This window comes from Hippocampus comes, unplaced genomic scaffold (assembly GCF_001891065.2).
Source record: "Hippocampus comes isolate QL1 unplaced genomic scaffold, H_comes_QL1_v1.1 scaffold23, whole genome shotgun sequence".
NCBI lineage: Eukaryota > Metazoa > Chordata > Actinopteri > Syngnathiformes > Syngnathidae > Hippocampus > Hippocampus comes.
The window spans coordinates 538,219-561,998 of NW_017806066.1; the positions used below are offsets into that span (position 1 = coordinate 538,219).

The 23,780-nt window shown below is 46.2% G+C and overlaps 1 protein-coding gene across 1 annotated transcript in view; it reads right to left on the bottom strand.

Moving 5' to 3' along the window:
• Nucleotides 1–14,318: 14,318 nt before the first annotated feature.
• Nucleotides 14,319–23,780, bottom strand: part of LOC109530008 (ral guanine nucleotide dissociation stimulator-like 1) — an 11,115-nt gene continuing 1,653 nt past the window's right edge. The window contains exons 2-16 of the mRNA XM_019893494.1: nt 22,102–22,385; nt 21,786–21,830; nt 21,008–21,207; nt 20,660–20,799; nt 20,269–20,493; nt 20,079–20,182; nt 19,654–19,738; nt 18,316–18,402; nt 17,654–17,686; nt 17,370–17,491; nt 16,981–17,070; nt 16,763–16,892; nt 16,100–16,417; nt 15,773–15,887; nt 14,319–15,429 (exon numbers count right to left, since the gene is read on the bottom strand). Of these exons, the coding sequence (XP_019749053.1) occupies nt 15,290–15,429; nt 15,773–15,887; nt 16,100–16,417; nt 16,763–16,892; nt 16,981–17,070; nt 17,370–17,491; nt 17,654–17,686; nt 18,316–18,402; nt 19,654–19,738; nt 20,079–20,182; nt 20,269–20,493; nt 20,660–20,799; nt 21,008–21,207; nt 21,786–21,830; nt 22,102–22,385 (2,118 nt within the window). The 3' untranslated portion in view covers nt 14,319–15,289. The remainder of the gene's footprint in view (nt 15,430–15,772; nt 15,888–16,099; nt 16,418–16,762; nt 16,893–16,980; nt 17,071–17,369; nt 17,492–17,653; nt 17,687–18,315; nt 18,403–19,653; nt 19,739–20,078; nt 20,183–20,268; nt 20,494–20,659; nt 20,800–21,007; nt 21,208–21,785; nt 21,831–22,101; nt 22,386–23,780) is intronic.

Sequence of the window (23,780 nt, forward strand, 5' to 3'; positions counted from 1 at the left end):
ATACTCAAGAGTTGATGCGTTCATCCATCGTTGACATTTATATGAATAGAATGAAATAAGAAAAACCCAAGCAGCTGAAGTTTTTTTTCATCTCCCCCCCTCAAAATGTTCTCACTTTTTCATGTACCAAAAAAAGTCAGGATGATGGCAACAAAAAAGGGGCAAAGGGAGGGGCTGCTGAGGGAAGAAGGAAGAGAGAGAGCAGAATCCAGAAAGGGGGTGGGGGGGGGAGTGCCCACTACCTCCATCTAAGCCTGCAAACAAAGCACCTTTTGGAGGCTGACGCATCAGTGCCCTTCACGGTGCTTCCGGTCACATTCGACAAAGCGCATGCGCGCACACAAACGTATGCACGGCGATGTAAAAAGCTACGAAAACCAGATCTTATCCCCGTGACGTTTTCGGCGTGGAGCGAGATTTTGCCGCATCCTCTGCTTTCCTGACTCGAGATGAACCGCACAGGAGCTTGCACAAACAGGTCAGGAGGAAAGTAGGTCAGTGTGTGCGCAAAGGGAGAAGAGAGGTGAAGAGGAGTTCGTTGAGAGAGCGCGCTGGACAAATGCGACGCAGGTTGGGCTCCATCCCCTCGTCATTGTCGTTGACGTCCTGCGGCAGAGATGCTCCTGGTCAACAGAGCAGAAAACGTGAATCTCACGTTACCTGCCCCCCCCCACCTCTCTGCGGCCGAGAGAGGTGGGGGGGCTTTCCACAACATGACAAGAGAGCGACTTCCAGTTGTAGAATCTCTGCTGATACGCTCCTGATATCGAATCGGAACGTGTCCTATGGAGCACATTCGGTGATTTAGGTTTGAATTCAACTCGAGACAACACGAAGGTCTTTGCAGTTTGTCGAATGAGCCGTTTGGAAATGTGAACCTCTCTGCGGCCGAGAGAGGTGGGGGGGCTTTCCACAACATGACAAGAGAGCGACTTCCAGTTGTAGAATCTCTGCTGATACGCTCCCGATATCGAATTGAAATGTGTCCTACGGAGCACATTCGGTGATTTAGGTTTGAATTTAACTCGAGACAACACGAAGGTCTTTTGCAGTTTGTCGAATGAGCCGTTTGGAAATGTGAACACTTTTGTAAGCCTCAGCGCACAGGGAGGAGGGCGGCACATTTCCTCGTGCCGCGGGAGGTTCAGTCACACTCAAACTGGTCTGAGGCAGCCAGCAGCGGAATAGGGAGCGCTGTGGCCCACATATAACCATTGCCCCCCCCCACCTCCCCCGCCACACACACCGTAACACGCCCCGTGTTGCTACCAACTTCACACCCACTCACTCGGCCTCTCTCGGTTCAGGCATGCACACGCACTCACATGGACACGTGAGAGCGCAGGGGCCCTCGTTGACCTGCAGCCTCGAACTTCTTTTGAAAGTGATGTAAGAGGAGCCGGCGTGTCTTATGAAATCATACTACCCCCGCCCCCCTACTCACCCACCCACAAAAAAAAAGTGTGCTAACATATTATGAAAAAAAAAAAAAAAAGAGCTTTTAATTGCTCGTGTCCTAATTAATCGTTGGGTCTTCGGTATCTGAAATCATCGTGCCTATATTTGAGAAAACGTGTTTGTGAGGAAGGTAAGCAGAGTTGCATCGTTAGCACAGATTAGCATCAGCTAACAAGTGGATCGGTGTTAGTTTCCAATAGCCGGCAAGACACACTCGACTCTGCCCTCCACAATTAAAACAGAGGGGACACACACACACACACACACACACACACACACACACACACAAAATGTTTTTTTTTCTCCCCTCGAAAGATGAGAAGAACCAGCCAAAGACATGCATGAATCAGCAGTAGCAGACAGTCAAGAGTATTTGAATGACTAATGACGGAGGCCCAGAGGGCACAAGGAGCCAGTGGGGAAACATGGAGTGCAAACAAAGAGACGACTGTGTCTTTCAACCCCCGTGGGCTTCCTTCCTCTTAGGCCACAAGACCATTGGCTAACTGCAGCCTTCAGGGGAGGGGAAAAAAAAAACAAAAGTGAAAAAAAGCCCACATCAATTTGCAAAGCGTGCAGCTCCATCCCAACACTCACTCGTACACACACCTGCACCTCCCGTTCCCCAACAATGGCGCAACTCACAGGTTGCGTTTGCGAAGCGACGAAAGACGGGGTGAGAGGTACAGCTTGACAAAAAAACAAAAAATGCCACAAAACTTGTCGTGTTTCAATTGCCTCTGGAGCGCCGCTCCAACTGAGACAGCCAAAGCCTTCCGTAATCTCGCCACAGGATGGATGGCACCACCATGCGACACACTTCTAAGGAAGACATGTCAGGACACAAGCTACAGAAGAAGTCTTGGGAAGGCCACAATGCATGCATTGTCTCTCTGGTATTTTGGGAGGGCTTCACTCGGAGTCAAGAACGAGCGGATAACGTCAATAAATCATCCACCTATGCATCCATATTCGACTGTATTCTCTCCCTTTATCCTCCTCACGATGGAGTCCGTTAATGGAGTCCATCCGAGCTCGTTTCAGGCAAAAGCCGATCAACACGCTGGCCTGGTCGGTTGTCAATCACAACGGCAATAATCATAATAATAAATTGATGTTTGGGTTTTTTTTTCTTGACACGCAAAGACACTTGACCGAACAGACAGGAGCCAGTCTCCAATCACAGGACCCAGACTGTCAATCGGGGGTGTCCAGATGTTTTCGTTTGAGGGCGGCCCGCAGAAAAATGGAAGGAGGAAAAGGCCCACACTGTACAATTCGTCGACTTTTTGAAATGCGCTAGAGCCAGTCAAGAAAGCAATCAGACCGTGTTTGTTTTGTCTCGTTCACGTCATGAGGCAAATAAGGTGAGGAGGATTTTTTCCAAGTTTTTTGGGGTGGCCAACAGCCCTCCAGCTCACGGAGTAGAAGCGGCTCTGCACTCGGCAGCAGCCCAATCTCCACATTCAGAAGCAGTGGAAGAAATGATTTTAAAAACGGAATTATCTCGATTCACGACAGTGTTTTGAAGATAATCTGTTATTCTTTTAATCAGAAATGGTTTATTTGTATCTTCCAATGTAGAGAAAAGTTCAACAGTCCGCCCTTCCATCTCACTCTGCCCGCATTCACCTTTTCTTTTTTTAAACTAACTTCATGGCCTATGTCAAATGTCATTTTTAGTGTTTTTTTGGGCAGGGGGTCATGCCATATAACACAACACGGTGTTTGTGCTAAATCTTGTTGTGTTGCTTTTTTTAACGGTGTGATTTGTTCAACTTGGCAACATCTACTGGAGTGAACACTTCCAGCGGAGAGGGGAAAGACTCGTCGTGTAGGTTGGAAAGCATGTTGAAACAAACTGTCGTCAGGTGACCATTTTTCACTTACTTGAGGATCATTAATGTGACGTCTTCATCAATGAGTGGAAGAAATGATTTTAAAACGGAATTAACTCGATTCACGACAGTGTTTTGAAGATAATCTGTGTTATTCTTTTCATCAGAAATGGTTTATTTGTATCTTCCAATGTAGAGAAAAGTTCGACAGTCCGCCCTTCCATCTCACTCTGCCCGCATTCACCTTTTTTTTTTTTAAACTAACTTCATGGCCTATGTCAAATGTCATTTTTAGTGTTTTTTTGGGCAGGGGGTCATGCCATATAACACAACACGGTGTTTGTGCTAAATCTTGTTGTGTTGCTTTTTTTAACGGTGTGATTTGTTCAACTTGGCAACATCTACTGGAGTGAACACTTCCAGCGGAGAGGGGAAAGACTCGTCGTGTAGGTTGGAAAGCATGTTGAAGACATTACACAATCACATTGCCCTGAAGTTGAAGTTGAGTAACATAGCTGCTTGTGTTACCCTGAGATCAGGGCTGGGTGAGGGTGGAATGTTTGTTTTGATTCCGATCGGGGCCCTCGGAAAGTGTAACGTGCGTGTGCGTGCGTGCGGGCGTTCGCGCATGTATGAGTGTGTCTGCGATGGGAGGGGGGGCCAACTCACGGCAAATTAGCCTCACTTGCCAGTGTTTTTGTTTTCAATTCCTCATCCGCGGCTGAAAATGAGGTCAGCGGTCACGTGTTGCGCGTTTCAGCCGGAGCAGAGACACAAAAAAGACATCTCGCAACGATATTTTGAAAGCGCTCGTTCATTTGGCTCACAGCGCGATGGAAAAAAAAAAGGCCTCAATCACTCGAGTCTTGTCACCTTTTCGAAGGAAAGACGCACGATTCCGTGGAAAAGGACTTGATTTCCGCGAGCTCTGGGGAAATGCCATTTGCTCACGTGGCGCACTTATTACTCTTCTTGTTGACTTTGGAAGCGCTCCAGCAGCAGTGACCTTGTGGAAAGTCGCTATCATACGTGTTTATTGGTGCATACAGTGTGTGGGTGGGCTGTCAATAAGGTGTTAAGAATGCAGCGGGTGCGGCGGGCCAGCCGTATCAAAGAGCAACGCTTGTGTCGCGATGAGCGAGCGCCCATCTGCACGTCTGACACGTGTCGGTTTGAAAAATCACCGCACGAGGAATGTGGCGATCGCCACCGCCGCGGAGCGAATGACGCACGATGCCGGAGTATTTAGAAGCGGCGTTCACAGTCATTTGCACGTCACCGTGGAATTCTATGAACAAGGTTAACAATAAGTCGACAATAGCCTTCGAAGCCGCCGGTGGATTTCATGTGAATTTTGCCATCCGGTTCCTTGTGATGCACCGGAAGACTGAAGAGTTGCACACGTGCACTCAAAAGTGATTTGGAACGGTGCGCAACTGGTTTTGTTGAGAAGGATATTTTTTCGCCGTCACCGTTTGAAACATGTTTGGCGACATTTTTTTTTTTTTTTTTGTGGATTTCTCGAATTGATTTGTTCCGAAGAGCGATTTTGGAGTTTGTCAGGCACTTCGATTGGTGGTTAACCGCGACAAATTTTCTTTGCAGCTGAACAGTCTCAGGATGCCTGACATTTCAGGCTGTCAAGACATGACAGTTGTTTCGTTGTAGTGACTGCAAATTAACGGGGTGACTCGTCGCAATTCGCAACTGGTCGCAATTCGGAAACGTTTCACATTACGATAGTCTGTGAGCGTTCACGTGGCACCAAATCATGCGTGCTGGAAGTAGCGGGCAAAATGTAGGTCAGCTCCTCCCAATTTCTTCAGCAAGGCCCCAGATTTTTGATTTCATGTCCACAGTCACTTTTAACCCCCCACAGCCCGGAGTGAACCCACCCTCGATCAAACAGCTGTTTTTGGGGTGGCGGGGGGGGGGGGCGTTCCTCATTGAGGCCAAACGAGGCTGTAAGCCATGGAGGCCAAATGTTCAAATCTGGCTCCCCTAACAGGGCTCCGTCCCCTGGACTACCTCCTCCCCCTTCCATTTATTTTTTTTCTCCACCCTGATTTACTTGAGAGGAAATCTGCTCTGAGCTCCAAGAATCCTGACCATATACAGAGCCAGCTGGATGACAAAACAGCAGACTCGACTGCGGTCACGTGTCCCGCGTGGCTTTGATTCCAACAGCCGACAGCAGGAATGTCATGTCGCTGGAGCGAGGCCGCGCCAGAGCAGCCGTTTTCAATCAACAGGTTGTGTTTTCCCCAGTGTTAGTGTAGCGTCGTTACAGAAACAAGGGGGGCCTTTTAAGGAGGCGTTAACAAAAAAGGGGAGGGGGGGGCTGGTTGGGGCGTGGTCTGCAATCTAAGAGACATGAAATGAGCAGAAACACAGGGAGGAATCAATGATGGCATGAGTTTTATTTTCTCCCCAGACTGGAATGTAAAGGCTGATAGGAAAGGGGTGTGGGGGGGGGGGGCGCTGGCAGCAGCTGAGTGCGCGACTGTGGGCGGGTGGATGACTACAGTGTATGTACCCTTCCATTATGGAGGCAGGGCACTTATGTCTGTGTCACATGTTGGCCGAGATGCACTTTCTAACCAGTGATTTCGGCGATGTCGTGGTTTTCACGATTTTTTTTATTTTATTTTATTTTTTTTTACCACAGATGAATGCATGACTGAATATTTGTCATGTGTGATGGTTATTTTGTGACTTGCGGGGTTTTTTTTTTTGGTGTATGTGAAAGGTTTTTCAGGTAAGTGTCAGAGGTTTTTGTATGCAAGAGATTCTTGTTTGAGTGAAAGCGTTTTGATTGAGAGGTATTTTAGTGAATATGAGGTGTTTTTTTGGGGGGGGGGGGGGGTGGAGGTTTGATGGTGAACGTGAGATGCCGTTTCTATTTATAAGCAGTTTGGGGCCTACACGGCACTTGACGTCATCAAACTTGCGCGATCTGTTTCACCGGCATCTTTCGATTGAAGCCGTGAAAGGATAAGAAAGACGCAGAGCGTAAAACAAAAGGTTGCGTCGATCATCGCAGCACCAGGGGAATTCTCACCAACAGTCAGTGTCCAATGATGTGAAGACATTCTTTTCTTTTCGTGATAAAATGAACCCGGCATGCAAGTTCAGGAGCCAATAAACTGTTGAGAAAATTCTGGCAAAGGCTGATTTGTTGCCGGTGTATCGAGGCAAAGTCACAAAAATCCAACTCACTACTTTTGGACCTAACCGGATACAAATGACCCTGATATTCAAGAGTACTTGTTCTTCATTTCATTTGGACAAAAATATGGCGCTTGAGTCACCAGATGTGGTTCCTTGTCCATTGAAATGATGAAAGGGGAAGTCAACACAAAAACAAATTCGATGCGGCCCACACGTCGAAATACAGCATTATGATTTTTAAGTGAAGAAGTTAAATGCAACCGTTTTTGTCCATCTCAGCGGGCGACCATTTTGCCACCTGCTGTCGACTGAAAATGACTTCGCAGTCGCTCAAGGGCTCGGGGAACGACCAATCATGGTTCAGCTTCAGAAAACAGTTGAGCCATAATTGGTAAGAATGTCAGTTGATTTTTCATTTTTATTATTATTATTCTTTTTATTTTGGTCAGGTTTCACAAACTCACACTTGCGTAACCCTGCGCCAATTTTAAATCAACACATAGCAGTTAAATCTCATTTGCATCCTGTTCCGAGAAGGTGGCTAAGTCAGCATAGGATCACGTTTCCCTTGAGCAACAGGTAGACACAAACTGCACCAGCTGCAACTTGACCAACAACGCTCTGACACACACACACACACACACACACACACACACACACACACACACACACACACACACACACTATGTTATGATCCCCGAAGCTTCTGGGAAAGAAACACAGACTGCGTGTGTGCGTGTGTGCGTGTGTAGCGCGCGCGTGCTTTTGTGCCACGTGAGTTGCTGGTTAAGTAGGTCAGTCAGTAAGTCAGGAGTGGCAGCAAAGCAGAGCACAAACAGAGGCTAACTCCATTACCTCATACTATGAATTAGTGTCAACAGGCCCGTCCATCTGTTTCGAACAGACCCGGTTCAAGTAACTGTAAGTGGAGCAGCCTACGTACGGACTTGGGTTCCGGTCCGTTTAGGCCCGTAAATTGACATTCACAAAGCACTCCGCAAGCCAGACCTTCTATTTGCTCACAAATAGAAGGACGTGCGGTGAAGTGCGGGGCTGTTAAAGTGAACACAAAAGCCGAGATACGAGATTGCGTTTTATGAATGGCAACGGGTGGATACTCCGGTTTATTGTACCTTCTGCTGTCGACTGGAAGAGCATTTCATTGTTTTGCCTGTCACTGTGCCTCACTGTCATAGACAGATCAACAAAGGTATATTTGGAACTTATCAATGAGAAAGTTTGGACCAATGAAGTGACGAGAAATGATTTGACTCTTGGTGATATGTCAAGGCCCCCTCGCGGGGAATCCGCCATGCACACGGACGTGACAAGGTGCGTCTATAGTGGGCCAGTCAGACCACACCCATGTTGAGATTGTATCGCCAACAACCGGCATACAAAAGGCGGACTTGCTGTTTTTTTCCGCAGGTCATTGGAGAACGAGTCGAATGACAATAAAAGTGGCCTCCCAGAGCAATGGCCGCATAAACGGTGTACTATTGCAATCTCTCCACTTTGCCCGATAAAGCACTACACACGTATAAATCACAACAACGGCGACGACGTGTGAGGCGTTGGTATCATTTCCCGCTCTGGAATGCTCACTGCTCAATGGCAAATTTCTGACGGTGTCGACGGCAACTGAAGTTGTGATGGCAAACGCTTTGCAACGGGGACTTCTATTACAATGCCTGGCAAGATATGCGTGGCACTTTGTTCGGGCCGCAATATGGAGGAAAAGAGGGTCATGACTGTACTGGGCCGTTACTTGTCATGTGGGTCCCTCACATGTTGCAGCTTCTGTGCTCATGACGGGAACAGATCCGATCCGAATAGGATTTCAGCTTGCTGGCCTTGATGCCCTGGAGTTGAAAACATATTTGTGCGCGCATCTAAAACAACCCTCTAAGTGGCACACAAAATATGAAACTGGAGCAGACGGAAAAAGGATTTCTCAGTAATGCCCCCCCCCTCCCTCCCACACGGCCCCTCCTCCCGCTCGCCACTCAGTCCTTCCTCCTCTAATCCAAACACCTGAAGGGGGAGGAAGGAGGGGGAGCTGCAGGCCCCATGTGAGTTGTTGCTCACATGCAGTCGGAGCACAACGTGTTACTGTAACACCTTCCCTCGGCCCCCAAACCGACGGTTACATAAAGCGCGGCGTCGCAGGCGAGCATACACGCAAACGCGCTGCGCCGGGGGCCGCACGACACTGGAAATGGAAGATTTACAATCCCGCCTGTTGTTGGTGTTTGCCGTGTTAACAGCATGTAACTAAAAGCTCCCGCGTTGTTAATGGCACATCATAAGATCCCAGTGTGGATTGGGAGCGTTGGGATGAATCGGGCCTTGCCGCCGTGTTACAGAATCACCGAGCTGAAGTTGCTGCATCTTCGATTTCTCCACACGCTTTCAAAATGTATTTTTGAAGGGCCACGATAACAACCATTTCCATGTTTATCTGATTTCAATGAAAGAGGTCAACACCATAAAGATATCTTTAATGTTGTTGGACAGATTGGGGGGAGGGGTGACCCTATGTTATCTTTTTATTGAGAAGAAACTTAACCAGCATACCTTATGAACAGATGCACGTTTGTCACCATGGCTGCAAAGAAATTTCACTTCATTGAAGGGGAACTTTACAACGAGCCTTTTTGTACTTGTTTGCGCAATTTTGGCTGTAGCAGTATGAACACACGTCAGGTCACCTCACAGACACTTCATGTCTCTCAGCATTGTTTTTTTTTAACACACTTAGCCAATAAAGATGATTCCGATTCTCTTTTTAAGGGGCCACATTGTGTCAAATTGACTTTTTAATTAATTGCTCACCCATCAAATGTGAAATTCCACAATGAAGTCAGTCCTCTCTGAGGTGCTTAGCATACGTCCGTCCGTAAGACGGCAATTCACGGACTTTGGCTCTTGTTTGTGATGCATCAGTGTATGTGTCATCATACCTTCCGCACGCCGTTTTGCTGAACCGTGATTGGACTGTCTCGGCTTGGCAAAAATCCTCCATTTTCCACAAGGAAGCACCGTCGCGTCAAACCTAAAAGGCAAGCACAGGTACAGGGTTAGCAAAGATGAGCATGAGGGAACAGAGTTAAGTTTCTGATAACCGGCACATACTCAGAATGTATCGATTACGTTGTCACCAAGAGGGGTTCGATCTTTATGTTTGGCAATGTGTCAGGTCCATTTGCATGGGACAGAGCCACCATCCTAAAATTGAGTGATTTCAACCAAAGTTAGTGTTAAGTTTGCCGTAATTGTTTTTTTTTTTTTTTTTTTTAAATCCCTTGTGAATGTTGGCCAAAGAATGGTGGAGAACATCTATTGGGACAACTTGGCATTGTTTTATATATATTTTTTTTAAAAATCATAGTTCTCCTTTATGCAGCAAAAGACAAACAAAGTGTGCCAAGTTTTTAAGTCTATACTGTATTGGATTTATGCCCAGAGTGCGTGCCGTGTTTCTGTCCAGAAAGTCTGACCAAAACAAGGCTAAGGCAGATAAACACCCACGCACTGGATGCACGCCCATGATGAGAGGTGACTTTAAGTCGGGATTTTGCTCACGAGGGCTTGGATGAATGGACCTGGGAAAAACTAGTCTCTCACCACTTGCTCATGACCAAAAAAAAAAAGGAAGAAAAGTAAACTTCACCCTCAGTCATGGACAAGGAGATGCTCGAATGGTTGAAGCTTCATTGAAACGTGTTGAAAATGAGCCATTTGAGGGGATAAGGCCCATTTAATTATCGGAAAACTATTAGCGAGGTCGTGTGAGCCTGTCAGCAATTCTCCAAATTTTATGTGACCTCCTTCCAGTTTCTCAGCCGTAAACTTTTCGAAGAAACGCTCCTCAAAGGAACTTGTGGCTTTCCATTTCCTGCTTTCAATCAGTTACTAATCAGTCATCTTTTTAATTTTTGAAATCTTCAGCTCAACCATAAAATAATTGGGTTGAGCTCGGGCATGACTTCAACCTCTAAAAACAGGCTAAAACCGAGGCGGCCGCAGTGACGAGTGAAAGGAACAAAGTGAACCTGCGTGGAATAAAAATAAATTGCATTGTTGAATGTTGACTGGAAACAAGGAGAAAAAAAAAAAGAGAGAGAAATGCAATGAGGAAGCAGTGGAATATATTATCGGTAGCATTGTTTGCGCAGCAGGAGGCAGAGCCAAGGTGGGTTCTGCGTAAAAGACGAGGGGGGGGGGCAGAGGAAGGGGGAAGCGCAGCACGTGAAGGCTGGGAGTGTGTTGTCGAAGAGCCATGTGCTGAGGCCGAGCGTGTGAGTGACACAGGCCCTTCACGTCACGCTATGACTCACGCTGGGGGGGAGGCTCACTCTTTCACTTGCCACACACACACACACACACACACACACACACACACACAGAGTATAAATTCAACCTTAAAGATAATGTGCACAATCCTGCCTACTTGTCTAAAATAAGACAGTAAGTTGACAAGTTCAGTGCTTAACGCCGATTTAAAAAAAAAAAACGTATGCAGGCACACACGCATCAGTTTGAATGTGCACGCAAATGTGAAATGTCATCATTAAGGTGGGGACTCACTTTCACCCCTTCATGCCAAAACTGAATCGTAGGTTCCTAATCGCATGGTGCAACCATTCAGTTTCTACACAAGTGTGAGGTGTGCGTGCGTGTCCGCTGAGGGGACGGACGCGTTTCAAATTCAAGTCCTGTTTAATTTTTCATTGTGTGTGAGGTGTACACGTGCATGTGTTTGAATAGCGGCGTGACCTTCAGCTTCCTCTTCTAGGAATGGGGAAGAAGGTTGCGTTTATCAATTGTGTGCACATGCAAACAGAGCGCTGACCTGGTTTCAAAGCACATTCTGCAGCCGGCGGGCGCGAGGGAAACATATAGCCGGGATTAAAAACAAAGCATTAAATCAGTTAAAGAAACGCACGACAGCAACATAAACACACAGGAACTCATCTGGCCGTTGACGGTAAAAACAGCTGAAGGTCTTCTTGGGAGGTGAAGTGGAGGGCAGCTGCATGTCTTCCGTTTTACAAGAGTGGAAAGAGATGTGACAATAGCGTTGCCCAACACGTTGCAGGTGGCGTTGTTACGAGGACAAGGGTGACGCAGAAAAAACAGCTACCCCACACCGAAGAACTGTGGGGCGGCCATCTCCCCACTCGGGCACCGTCTTGCCCCTGCATGACATCCACTTAAGTGCAAACAAAAGTCATAGGCGGAACTCGGGTACAATCTTACAAGACTATCCTATTGAGTTTATAAGGCACAAACGACCAGGTGGGAATTTGTTTTGAGAACGCACACAACGTAAACTCACAGGTCCCCTGACTTTTGAGGACATTTTCAGGTCGGCAGAGGTGAGCAGCATTGATTTTACTGACAGCCAAACTCCATGTCTCATCAATCATCAGAGACCCGCGTGAGGGATTCCCTTGACAAATCCAGATAAGACCTTTCAAGTTGCGTCCGTGGGGCACGCTACATCGAAGGTAAAGAGGGCGTCGCGGATGCAACCGCCAGTTTGCACAAATGGCTGAACCTCACACACATGCATAATACATGAGTGCAGTGTTCTGTTTCTCCGGAGGAAATGCTGACCTGGGCACCCCAATCAAATAACACCCACATGTGGAAAACTCTGTCCCGCTGCTGAGTAGAAAAAAAAAAAAAAAGTAATACCAGCACATACTATGGGACGGAAGGTTATTGCATTCACTTATGTCATATTTGTTTGTTGCTGTTGTTTTTCAAAGTATTTTTTTAATCCGTTTTTCAGAATTAACAAATAACCCAAGCAGCATGTTTTTGCCCAGAGAAAACCCACACAAGCAAACTCCACACAGGAAGCCCAGATTGGAACACTTAAATTAACTGAGATCTGGAAGGCAGACAAGCTAATGACTCAGCTACCACACCACTTGTATCTGAAGTAATGGGGTTTTTTTTTCTCTACTTTGACCTTTCACCCCTGCATGACATGCGGTAGCCCAACTGGCATACCAGAAGAAGAAAAAAAAAAAAAACATATCACCAGTCAGGCAAAACTACTAGAAGACATTTGGTCCTATGGGTAGGTTGCAAGACAGTGGATGACACATGCCTATTTAGCACAGTAGTTAACTAGTGGGGTTTCATTGCGTGTTTTTAGGCCGTAGGTGGCACTTGCAATGGAAAATGGTTACATGAGTTATGTGCTGAATTGTCTTACGAGAGAGCACAACCAGCGAGGGCTTGCCGTATACATTAGAGTCCATCCAAACAAAAGCAACTTCATATTTGGGTGCATGGCTAAAGTGATGCCTTCCTAAACGTGTGGACGCATCTGCTAATGTTGAATTCCGTTTCCACATCACAAAGGCGCCCAAACTGGAGCGGTGACTGCAACCAAGATGCATTCCGCCCCCAGGCGGCGACTCGATAGCAGTACAGCCGCTTCACACCAGTTTGCAAGTGGGTCAAATGCAACCTTTTACCACCACCTAACGGCCGTTTTTCTTAAAGCGCAACAGGAATTTACCTGGAGTCTTTTATTGCAGTACTTTCCTCTTGTCATTATTCTGTATTTTGCATCCATATGAAACCTTAATAGGATGGTATATCTATAAAGGGCTTTTAAATCGTAACGGAGAGCCCCAAAACTGGATGTCACTTGAATTTATCGCTGCTCAGGGTTCTCAATAGAGGAGGAAGGTAGCAGAGGCAGATGTAAAGACATTTATTTTTTTTTCCACAATTCGTACTATTAAAACAAGTATAGAATTCTGCCAATGGTCTGGAAACCACTAAGAAGAATTATTGTGCCAAATACTGTGTGCACAAATGACACAATAAACAGATGTAAAATAGAGACACTGCAAAGATGCCACTCAGATGTATTTCACGGCAAACACGAAGATGAACCACACCGATAAAGGGACTGCGAATTGGCATCAGTAATTGTAACTCTGGCACAGAGTTACAAGGGAGCCCATGCATGCCTATTTTTTGACACAAAGTTTGTAGGAGAGAAACAACAGTGGCTGTGTAATGGCGCGCCTGCAAAACAAGGGAATGGTTCAGCCTAAATCCTCGTACAGACACTCAGAAATAAAACACCATTTAAAATGGACTGAACATTCTCACCTCATCAATAGTCAACGCGTTCAGGGGGGTTCTCTGCTGCTACAGGCTATTACAGAGGTCTGCTTTACTTAAATTCTTTGATCTCTTGGCGACAGATGATCCATTTGCACTTGGGACAACAACCATTTCTCGCGCATTTCAATTGGGACAACCAGAACTCATTTGACGTCAGGCGGCGGCATACCTGGCAAGAACAAACGTGAGTTTGAGGAAATCTCGCGGGATTTGGTAAAGGTAGGCTGGCATCTGTCTGCGCCCTGTGGGGGATCCTGGGTCCTAGTGTCCCACAGGTTACATCTAACCATTTCGTCCTCAAGTAGTTGCACTCACTCCTCTGCCACCTCATTTGGTACGCTTGCAATCTAACACAATGATACAAATGATAACTGTGGTTTTGTTCACAGCCGCGGAGATTTGTGTTTGATCGCATTTGTTTGTGTGTGCATACTAAATGTACCTGTAGCAGTTGGGGGGTGTTTGTTCTTTATGGCGAAAGAGAAAGAAGCTACTTTTTGACATGATCATTCAGATTAATCCTTTATTTAGCAGTTTAACGAACTGATAAGAGCACATGAAGAAAGCATCAAACCCGTTTTAAGAACGTTCATAACTGACCAAAGGACATTTTGGGGGGGTTGTTCAAGAGTTAACCACAAGATAGGTGAAATTACTTTTGTTCAAGAGTTAACCACAAGATAGGTGAAATTACACATTTTTTATTGTTTTACAGAGTTGACATTCTCTTTTATTAGGAAAAATGTTTTTGAATTCAAACTGTATCAAATAGTGTTCTGTGTACCACTTCTGTTATGTCACACTTGTAAATGAGCATTGTGACCCATCTCACTGGGTGTTTACTGTCGGCGTCAACCGAAGTTATTGAAATGAGAACATGTACAAATTGTCTTCCGGCATTAGACAACATATGTGAGCAGCAGCTTCATTCAGGGCACACATGACTGAACCACTTACATGAAATATTTTTTAAATAATTTGTAAAACATTTTAAATCATCTCAACATCATTAGAAAACAGTAACATTTTAAATTTAGGCATCCGTGCTTGGTGTAGGTTTTCAATTGGCTCCCAGTGAAAGTACGCAGACAACATGAATCAAAAACAAACAAAAAAAAATGCAATCAGAATAGGATTGACGCGAACAACAGTGAGATTAAAAACACCAACCAATGAAAGAGACAAAACACAGAAAAAAATGTTCCTCTCCAAGGTCTCTCTTGCTGTCACGGTTACCAGACTGGGGAATGCCAACCTTCCGGTCAGGGCTGTCATCCAAATGTGCCGAATGTCTCTGCAACAGCAGGTGCAGCGAAACTGGCCAGGGAACATGGTGCTGCTGGGTCAATACAGTACACCGCCACCCACTTGCCAGCTGGCTCAGGTGCGGTGATATGAGCACAACTCGCCTCGAGAGGATCACAAAACTTCACACATTTCTTCAGACATCTGAACCCCACACAGCACATCAGGTATTTGAAACCTGAGTCCCCATTGCAGTGAGAATTATTCATAAAGTGCTTCCTTCCGCGCCCCACCCCCCATCTTTGCTACCATCAGAGCTTCTTCACACGTTCTCGTCTTTGTTACCAGCAAAAGAGGATCAAGAAACGTTTCTCTTTTGCAACTATTAAAGAGTTTCCCAAGTCGCTTTTGTGGTCCTATTTTGTGTAGCGCCCAAGACTTGACGTGGCTCTCAGTGGTTTCTTGTGGCCTTTTTGGAGGCGACGCAGGACAAAATCAAAGTTTGCCGTGGTGGACATGGCGTAGAAGACGTTGGCTTTGTCTGGTATGAGCAACTCTGGGGACAGACGAAGAATACGTCGTGACGAGTTACTGATCAAAAGGACAAAATGTGGCGATGACAAGCACCAGACGCTTCATATGCTACAACTGTGCAGTCGCAAAACTTCCAATAAAAGGACAATTATATTGGGATAGCCCAAACGTAGGAAGCACCTCCATAATATGAAGCGGCTCGGATGACACTAATGGTGGCTTTTGACGCTGAACTCATATTTCATAAATGAAAAATTAAATCCGATTGTCGTTTTGGGGATAGCGAAGGCGCAGAGAACAGAACATTACTTTGAAGCACATTTTTCAGTTGACTTCCCTCTTAAATAGTATTTCGGTGTTCTGACCTCTCTCCTGCGAGATGACCTGTGCCAGAGTGAAATCCTGCCAGTTCAAGTGATCCAGGTGATGTTTGTCTAAAACCCGCTGAATCACATGTGCAGTTTTGTCCTGGCTGGTCAACTATGGAAACGCACACAACAAAGAGTTAAATGGATGACTGTCCTGACTCCTCTTGTGGATGTGAAATGTCAACCATGCATTAAAGCAAATACAGTAACCCCCCCTCCCCCCCCCCACATATTCGGGATGTTGGCATTAGCATATTCACACTTTCACTCGTGGGGGGAACGCCCCATGAATAATTGTGGGATACGAAGCATACGAAAACTCACCAAGACACTTTTGTACATGTTGCCATTGTTGTGGCCCAGTTCCACGCTGACCCTCACGATGCAGGAATCGGCGCTTTGGCGGTTGTAGACGGGCAGAGAGGTCATGGACACGGAGCGTTTGTGCTGGGGGGCCGCCAAGGGCCGAGTAGTGACACGGGAAGCCGCCGAGGAGCAGAGGGAGTCCGAAGACGAGCCCGAGGGAGTTTGGCAGTCCGGAGACAAGGCCGTCGAGGAGCACGGAGAGGACGATGAAGAGGAGGAGGAGGAGGAAGATGAAGAGAAGACCTCTGACAGATTGCTGCTAGAACTGTGGAAGGACTGAGCAAAATTTCACGGATTATTAGACACTTGTCTAGACCTTCTTCAAAACAAAAGACAAAAGTATCAGCAAGGGGAGTGCCGTCAAAATAATAGTCAAGGAAAATAATTTCACTTCAAAATGTGTCCTGTGAAACCAAGACGCAAGAAACAAAATAGAACTGGAACCCAGCTAATGTAAACACATTTTAACTGGACCCAACAGACATGCGAGAGCAGCTCTGGGCAAAATAGGCCGCGCACGGTCTCACAGTAACCATAAAGGAAAATGTAAAATACACGCTGCTTTAATTTTCAAAGTTGTGCTTTGATTTAAGCGAGTTCTTGAGAAAGAGTGTGGTTTACCTGCAGTCTGATGGAACAGGCCGAGTTTGGAGAGGAAAGATCTTCCAACTCAGAACCGCTGGATCCCGAAGATGAAACGCTGATCTGGTCTGCTGGGAGCTTTTTGGATCCATCGCCCATTGTCAAGAGACTAAGGAAAGATTTTTTTAAAGCACGTGAATGTGTGCGCGCGCCCGTGTACTGGCTCGGCGAACCTCATATTTTCGCATGATACTCACGAGGAAAGTTTCTTAGTGAGCGTTCGGTGGGTCCAAGTGGTTGGCGAACACACATCCGCCGGAGGCTCCAACTGTCTTGAAAGTTCATGACTGTAAAAAAAAAAAAATTTTATATTTGTTACACAGTCGAACAGCCAATCGATACTTCTGCATCCCTGACGGGTGTTCACTTGGAAGGAAAAGGTGTGTGACACCACTGCGAAGGAGGCCACGTTTATCTCTGCACAGGCGCTCGTGTTTTCAACAGCAGGAGCCATGGACATTTTCCACAAAATGACGACGTGCAGATTCATGACAAGCAGTTGCACAAACTTCTCCTCTTGTGAGTGATGGCATCGGTGATGCGATTTGGAATTTGCTGAGGAAAAACAAAATGTCTTCCGGCGCACCTTTCTTGGTCAGTGAGCAGTTTCTGCCCCCGCATCCAGGCGGCAATTGTGGGGTGATGAGGCAGGTGGAACTGAGTACAGGACGCTTGCAGATCCCGGATTTGTGACAGAACCTCAAATTCCTGCAGGAACAGACGTCTTTTAGAGAAACGGAATTTAAAAAAAAAAAAACGACTCCTCTGGTATCCTCACTGAAACAACTATCACGTTGGTAACTTTGCATAGTATTTAACAGTCGCGAGAAAACAATCGAACAAGAAATTTGGGGCTTCGTAGCAACTCACCCTCCTCCTCTTCTCAAAATTGATGAGTCCAGCCTGTCGAAACATTCATCATATGAATAAAACAAACACGTACAACTTTCTTCATTTGAAGCAGCGCAAAAAAAAAACAGAGAAGAAAATATAAAAAGGGGACGTGTGCTAATCAGTGAATAGCTCTCACTGTTGTTTTTCAAAATATCCGATTCAAAGTATCGTACGTGTACGCTTGTTAGGATCTCGCGTCGGGAGAACGATCGATCACTTGGTCGAAATTCATTCTTTTCAATGACTTGTGCCATCAAAATATTTCATTTGGGATTTTCGAAAATGACTTCACGGTTGACCTTGAAAGATCACGTCCATTGATAGAAAACGTCAGTATAAAAATGGATTCAAAGTACTTTTGCTCCTCGACCGGAGTGAAAGTGGAAAATTCACTCGCGGGATTTTCCTCATGAGCTATAAACAGCCGTGTGGGAATGACTTTTTCTGCCCATTTATTTTGGTTTTGTTATGTCGCGCTAGCTACCGGCGACGTACTGTAATTGCTCTTGGGGAGAATAACCGTCAATCATTTCCCACGCGCATGTCACGGAATACAAAATAAATCCCGATAAAGGAACGGGGCCAATGTCAGGGATGAGCGTCAAACATTGTCTGGGTAGACGATGTCGGGGATATACCTCCACGGTATCCGGCAGGGCTGTGTCGAGCATGGTGAGGACGGTCAGGTAGGTGCCCAGGTAAGGCACCGCTCCACCGGACGTATTCTGCATGGAAACAAATGCCGGTTTATTCGGCCGCGCGTGTCCTACTTTCATTCAAGGTTTATTGCTCCGTGCCGGCCGGCCTGCTGGCTCATGTTTCAGCCCAGGAGCCCATGGAGATGACTCATAAAGCGCTCCGCTCGAGTCTATTATTACCGGCCTATAATCCCGCCGGATCTGCGGCCACATGAAACTTGTTTAGCACACGACGGGGACAAAGATAGTTTTGGGTCGAGGCACCACACGCCGATGTCAAATCATCTCCTTTGCGGAGCAGCATCGTAGCAGAGCGATTTTTTTTTTTTTTTTTGTGCATGCTGCCATCAGAGATGGCGTGACCACATCCTGTCGTGCATGATTGAATATACATTTCTAAAACTCTAAATCGTAAAAGTTCTCGCTACCTCCCCGAGGCTTCGATGTCTGCATATGAAACCGCTCAGATATTTTGGGAGAAATATTAGGAGGTCACGGGGGGTCGTGTTCACTTGAATTTGAGGTCGACAAACCGAGCCGTCGCTTGATGCTTGGAACGTACGTGCCAACGAGAATTCCAGTTGACAAGCTTTTGGGACACATTAACTTTGAGAGGCCGTTTAATTGTTTTCCTCCACTAGGGAGGAAGTCCGCGTTGAACATTTTCATGCAGTGCATAAGTGGGAGTGCGCAACGGTGACCTCGGTGATCTCCACACGCCTGCCTGAGGCCACTTCGATTGCCTGAAGGAGACGACAGCAGGACAAGGGATAAACGACTGAAACGCTCCATTTTTTTCCCCCCCAGTCAATATTTCGATCAACGCAAACTGAAAACGTGACTTTTCATCATAACTAGAAGCGAAAAATCAATCTTTACCAAGCGCCAGTCATTCATTTCCACTTTACATACTGCACTACCTGTGGATGGCTCCGATGCACTGAACGCGCACGTTGTGCACTCGGCTCCAACGCGGTGCTTTCGAAAGCCTCGGTTAAGATCACTCAAGATTTGTTTTTTTTTTCTTTTTTTCAAGGAATGCGGGTGTCAAAACTCAGTGGATTTACTCAGGTGAACATTAACTCAAAAAAAAAAAAATGTAGGCAGGTCACAAAGGTTGTTCCTGTTGAACAATAGCAGGACAGTGTCAAAATATTGACCGTACTGAGAAGAACATTTCAATATGTGGAGTTTTTGTATTCGTGCCAATGTGAAGTGTTTGCTACGTGCTTCGTGAGAACGACAGCTCTCGCTCTCGTTTTTCATTTTAGGTCTCACCTCCACCAGGAGCTCCCTGTTGGTCAGAAGACCGTTTTCATCAGGAAAGGTTTCACAGAGGTTATCAAACGTAGACATGCTGTCCCTGCAGAAACAACGCGGGAGGGGGCGGTGGGGGTAGCATGCAGGTGGAAAAAAAAGTCGTCCATTTCATGATGAGCTAGAGTTCAGAGCACGCGGGCGTTATGTCAGCGAGAAAACACGATTAAGATTGGCTTTTTTGATCCGTGGCATTTTACGAGCTCGGTGCAAGGCTGTATAATGTGACCCACATCCAAGTGCAAGTCATTTGCTGACATTGCCCTTGATGACGGTTCACTGCCTTCGTTAAAAGACAATTACGACGGAGAGCGTGACATAAACGATAGGCGTGGAGGGGGCCTGCTGATTGTTGCCTTTCGGGGGGAATGGAAAATGGACTTTACCTGCTAACTGCAGCCCAGGTCTTTCTCAGTCTGTAGACCGCATTGGACTGAAGGGCGGACAGAATGGCCTTGACGGAGGAAAAGTTCTTCAAACGCTGACAGTCCTGCAGACAAACACAAATGCTGCAGCCCTGCTGACCGTACTTTCGAGATGGCGCGGGACACGCAGGGAAGCATCGGCAGCACTCACGAGCGCCACGCGGATCCACTTCTCCACGATCCGAGCTCGTTGCGGCGGCGTCGCACTGGAGGCGGCGCGGGCGGGGCGGCGCAGCAGGGACACGATGACCAGGTTGGTCACGCGATTAAACTGCGCGACGGTGGCCCTGATGGTGGGGGACATGTTCTCCTTCTTGTCTCTCTGTGACCAGATGCAGCCCAAACACTGGTAAGGAGCCACTTTGGAAAATAAAGCCTGGGAACCAAAGACGGTAGCCTTTAGAAAACGATACAAAACGGCAACCGTGCTTTGAAAGTCCTCAAAAGGTTGATGCAAGTTGAGTTTTGCTTGACCCAGGCAGACAGAAATCGCCAAATAGTGAACCTCGGCATATTTGTCAAGATCATCTCCGCGCACTTACAGAGTCCATGCGGGTGAGTTCCTCTGCGATGGCTCTTGCTGAGAAATCCCCAATGTCACCTTGATCTTGTGAGTGTTCACATCCTGAATCCTCGTCGCCTGAAAGTTGCTCCTGCGGTCGGCTCACACGTGTCGCAGATTCTGCCGAATCAGCAGGCGGATAAAAAAAAAAAAAAAAAAAAAAAATGAGCACGTCTGCGTCACGAAAACATCATCACACGTACGCTCCACCCGTGTGGCAGATTTTCCCAAAAAAACAGGGGGAAAAAAAAAAAAAAAAAAAAAAAAATGAGCACGTCTGCGTCACGAAAACATCATCACACGTACGCTCACTAAGATGGAGGCGCACCTTCATTCCGGAACCTCCGAAGCAATTTTTCAGTTTGCCCGGCCAACGAACAGAAGTTCGGCTGACGGTGGAGTCGGTCGTGCACGGCGGAGCTGATCCTCAGGTGATCCAAAAGAAGTTGCAGCCCGGAGTGCAGCGGAGGATCCCTCAAGTCCTCGCTGTATTCGTCCAGCCACGTCTGGACGAAGGCCAACAGAGGACTGGGGAGGCGGTGGGAAAATCATGAGCGCATTCACATTACGTTCAAGACTGAAAAGCTAACGTGCATATCGCGGGCGTCTGGAGGAACCCTTGCACCGATCCTCTCCTCTTTCATCTATAAACTGCTTCAAAAAACAAAGTGTATGCAGGAAAAGTGATTAAGATTGCAGGACTGTCTGTGTCTTATGTGTTGTGTTGTGTTATTTTGTTATTTTGACTTTCAAGATGGCGCCGCGAGAGTGGCTGCCTTTCCGGCAGCTCCGATATTTTATTCTTCTACCTCTTCCTTTCATAACTTTGCTGCTGTGAATTGGGAATGTCTCCACTGCGTGACTAATAAAGGATTTCTTATCTTATCTAACCCTGCACCTCTGCGCTGCGAGGAGGACCTGCTAACCGGTCCGTCACCGTGACGCCCATAAATCAAAATAAAAACAAAAATAAACACGCACATATATGGACTGACCAAAAGGATAGATTTGTGAAAAAATAGAACATTTGCCAAATTGTGGCAAAGGAGGTTCCGACCTGATGCCAACGATATGCAAAAAAAAAAACCCTAAAAAAATCCACCTACCCCGGGTTGCATTCCCCATTTTCCAATTCTGCTGCTGCACTGTCTCTGCAGGGGGACACGAGGGAAGACAAATTGCATGCAATTATATTTTCACCAAGATTTTTCCTAATCCTGCACTCGAGTCGGACCAAGCGCACTCTCAGCCTCTCGGGACAGAATAATTGTTGTTTTGTGAGCCTTTGAGTCATGGGCACCTTGCAGGCAACGTGTTCGCTTCATTTTGCCTAAAACTGGCAACTCCGTGTCTTTGGGTATCGATGTATCATGAGACATCACCTATGTGGACGGCAAAAAAAGAAAAAAAAAGTGATTCTACCTTTGGAAGGTGAGCTCTAAGAGTTTAGCCGTGCTGGTGAAGGTTCTGTACGTGGAGAGGAAGATCCTGCCGTAGTCCTGTTCCAGACGGTCGGCATCCAGGAGGTGATTGACGAGCATTTGCAGACGAGCGGCCTTCAGACGCCGCACTTTGTTGGTGCGGTACTGGACGAACGCGCCCGATGGATTGGAGCGGGAGGGCGAGGAGGGGACGGGGACGCGGTGCAGCGTGATCCCGTAAACGGCACCGTCCTCCGATTCTTCACCCCACTCCTGCACTGGGTTCTGTGGATCGGGGCTTTTGTGAGATATCATTGACTGCCACGGAGTCCTGCAAATCTTATCGATAACAATAACCAGCTGAGATCACATAGACACACAAACACACGCTGTTCCGCTACGACAGCACAACGTTTTAGAACTGGACGACTGGGAGGAAAAAAAAAAATTAAAAAAAATCGATCATGATATCGGCCATTTTATATCACGATAAACCACAATAGATATTCTGGTATTCTATGAAAAAAATAATTATCTTGAATTGATGATTGTTCATTTTCTGCATGATGATTTTAAAATCATGTCCTGTTTGTTATTATAAGGGATGGAATTTTATTTATTTTTTAATCTGATTCAGTTATTGACAAAATACACGACACAAAAATCGATTCTTAAAGTGAGTGGCAAGTTGCAGCTCTATTTCATATCAGCTTTAGAGACAAGGCAAGTGCTCAAGTGTTGATTCCAAACTTCAGAATAACCTGAAATTGGCAAGAATCATTTGGAGGTGGAAGTAAATGTTTATGGACAAATACTGGATTAGTCAAATTTCTGGCATCTCATAACACATAGAAAAAGAACACCAAAATAATGTCGAAATGTCAGTGAGATACAATACGGTGCAAATGTCTTCGGCCAAAATTAAATATGCAGTTTCAGAAAAGCGGATAAATCAGGAAAAGAAGACATCATGATTGTAGAGAAGGGTTTCAGCATTTTCATCTCATATTTTATGAACAATCCCAAAAAGTCGTAAGCGCAACACAAGATCCACGTCCTCCGCAATAAGCACAAGACCCAAAGCGCTGACATTTTTCATCCTGAATAGAGATTGACGACGGAAACAGCCAACGTTGAGGCGTCAATTCGGAACTACTCTTTTGGATTCATAAAATAAAGCGCTTATTTACTTGACGGCACTCTTAGGTTATAATTTCATGTGAACAACTACTGTATGTCTTGTATGTCTTTATCTTCTCATTATGTGGCTGAAATAAACAAAAAAAAAAGGCCCTTGAAATAAGACACCACAACTTAGAAAACGCAAGGTATATTATTACAGAGAAACATACTAGGGGCAACTTGAATCATCTGAGGTTTTCATCTTTCGCGGGGGTTTCTGGTCCCAATTAACCGCGAAAAGCGAGGGATTACTCTATCGCCACGCAAAAACTGACTAAACCAGGGGTGTCAAACTCATTTCACATTGTGGGCCACATACGGACTCGGTAGATGTAAAGTGGGCCAGACCATTAACATTATACCATACTGTGCTATGAATCACCAAAATATCATCTCTTTCCTTTGTTTTGGTCTCAAGAAGCATTGATTGGCGCTTTCATATCATTTGCTGCGTTGGGTCTATCTCGGTGACAGACTGAGACTGCTGTTTTCTTCCCC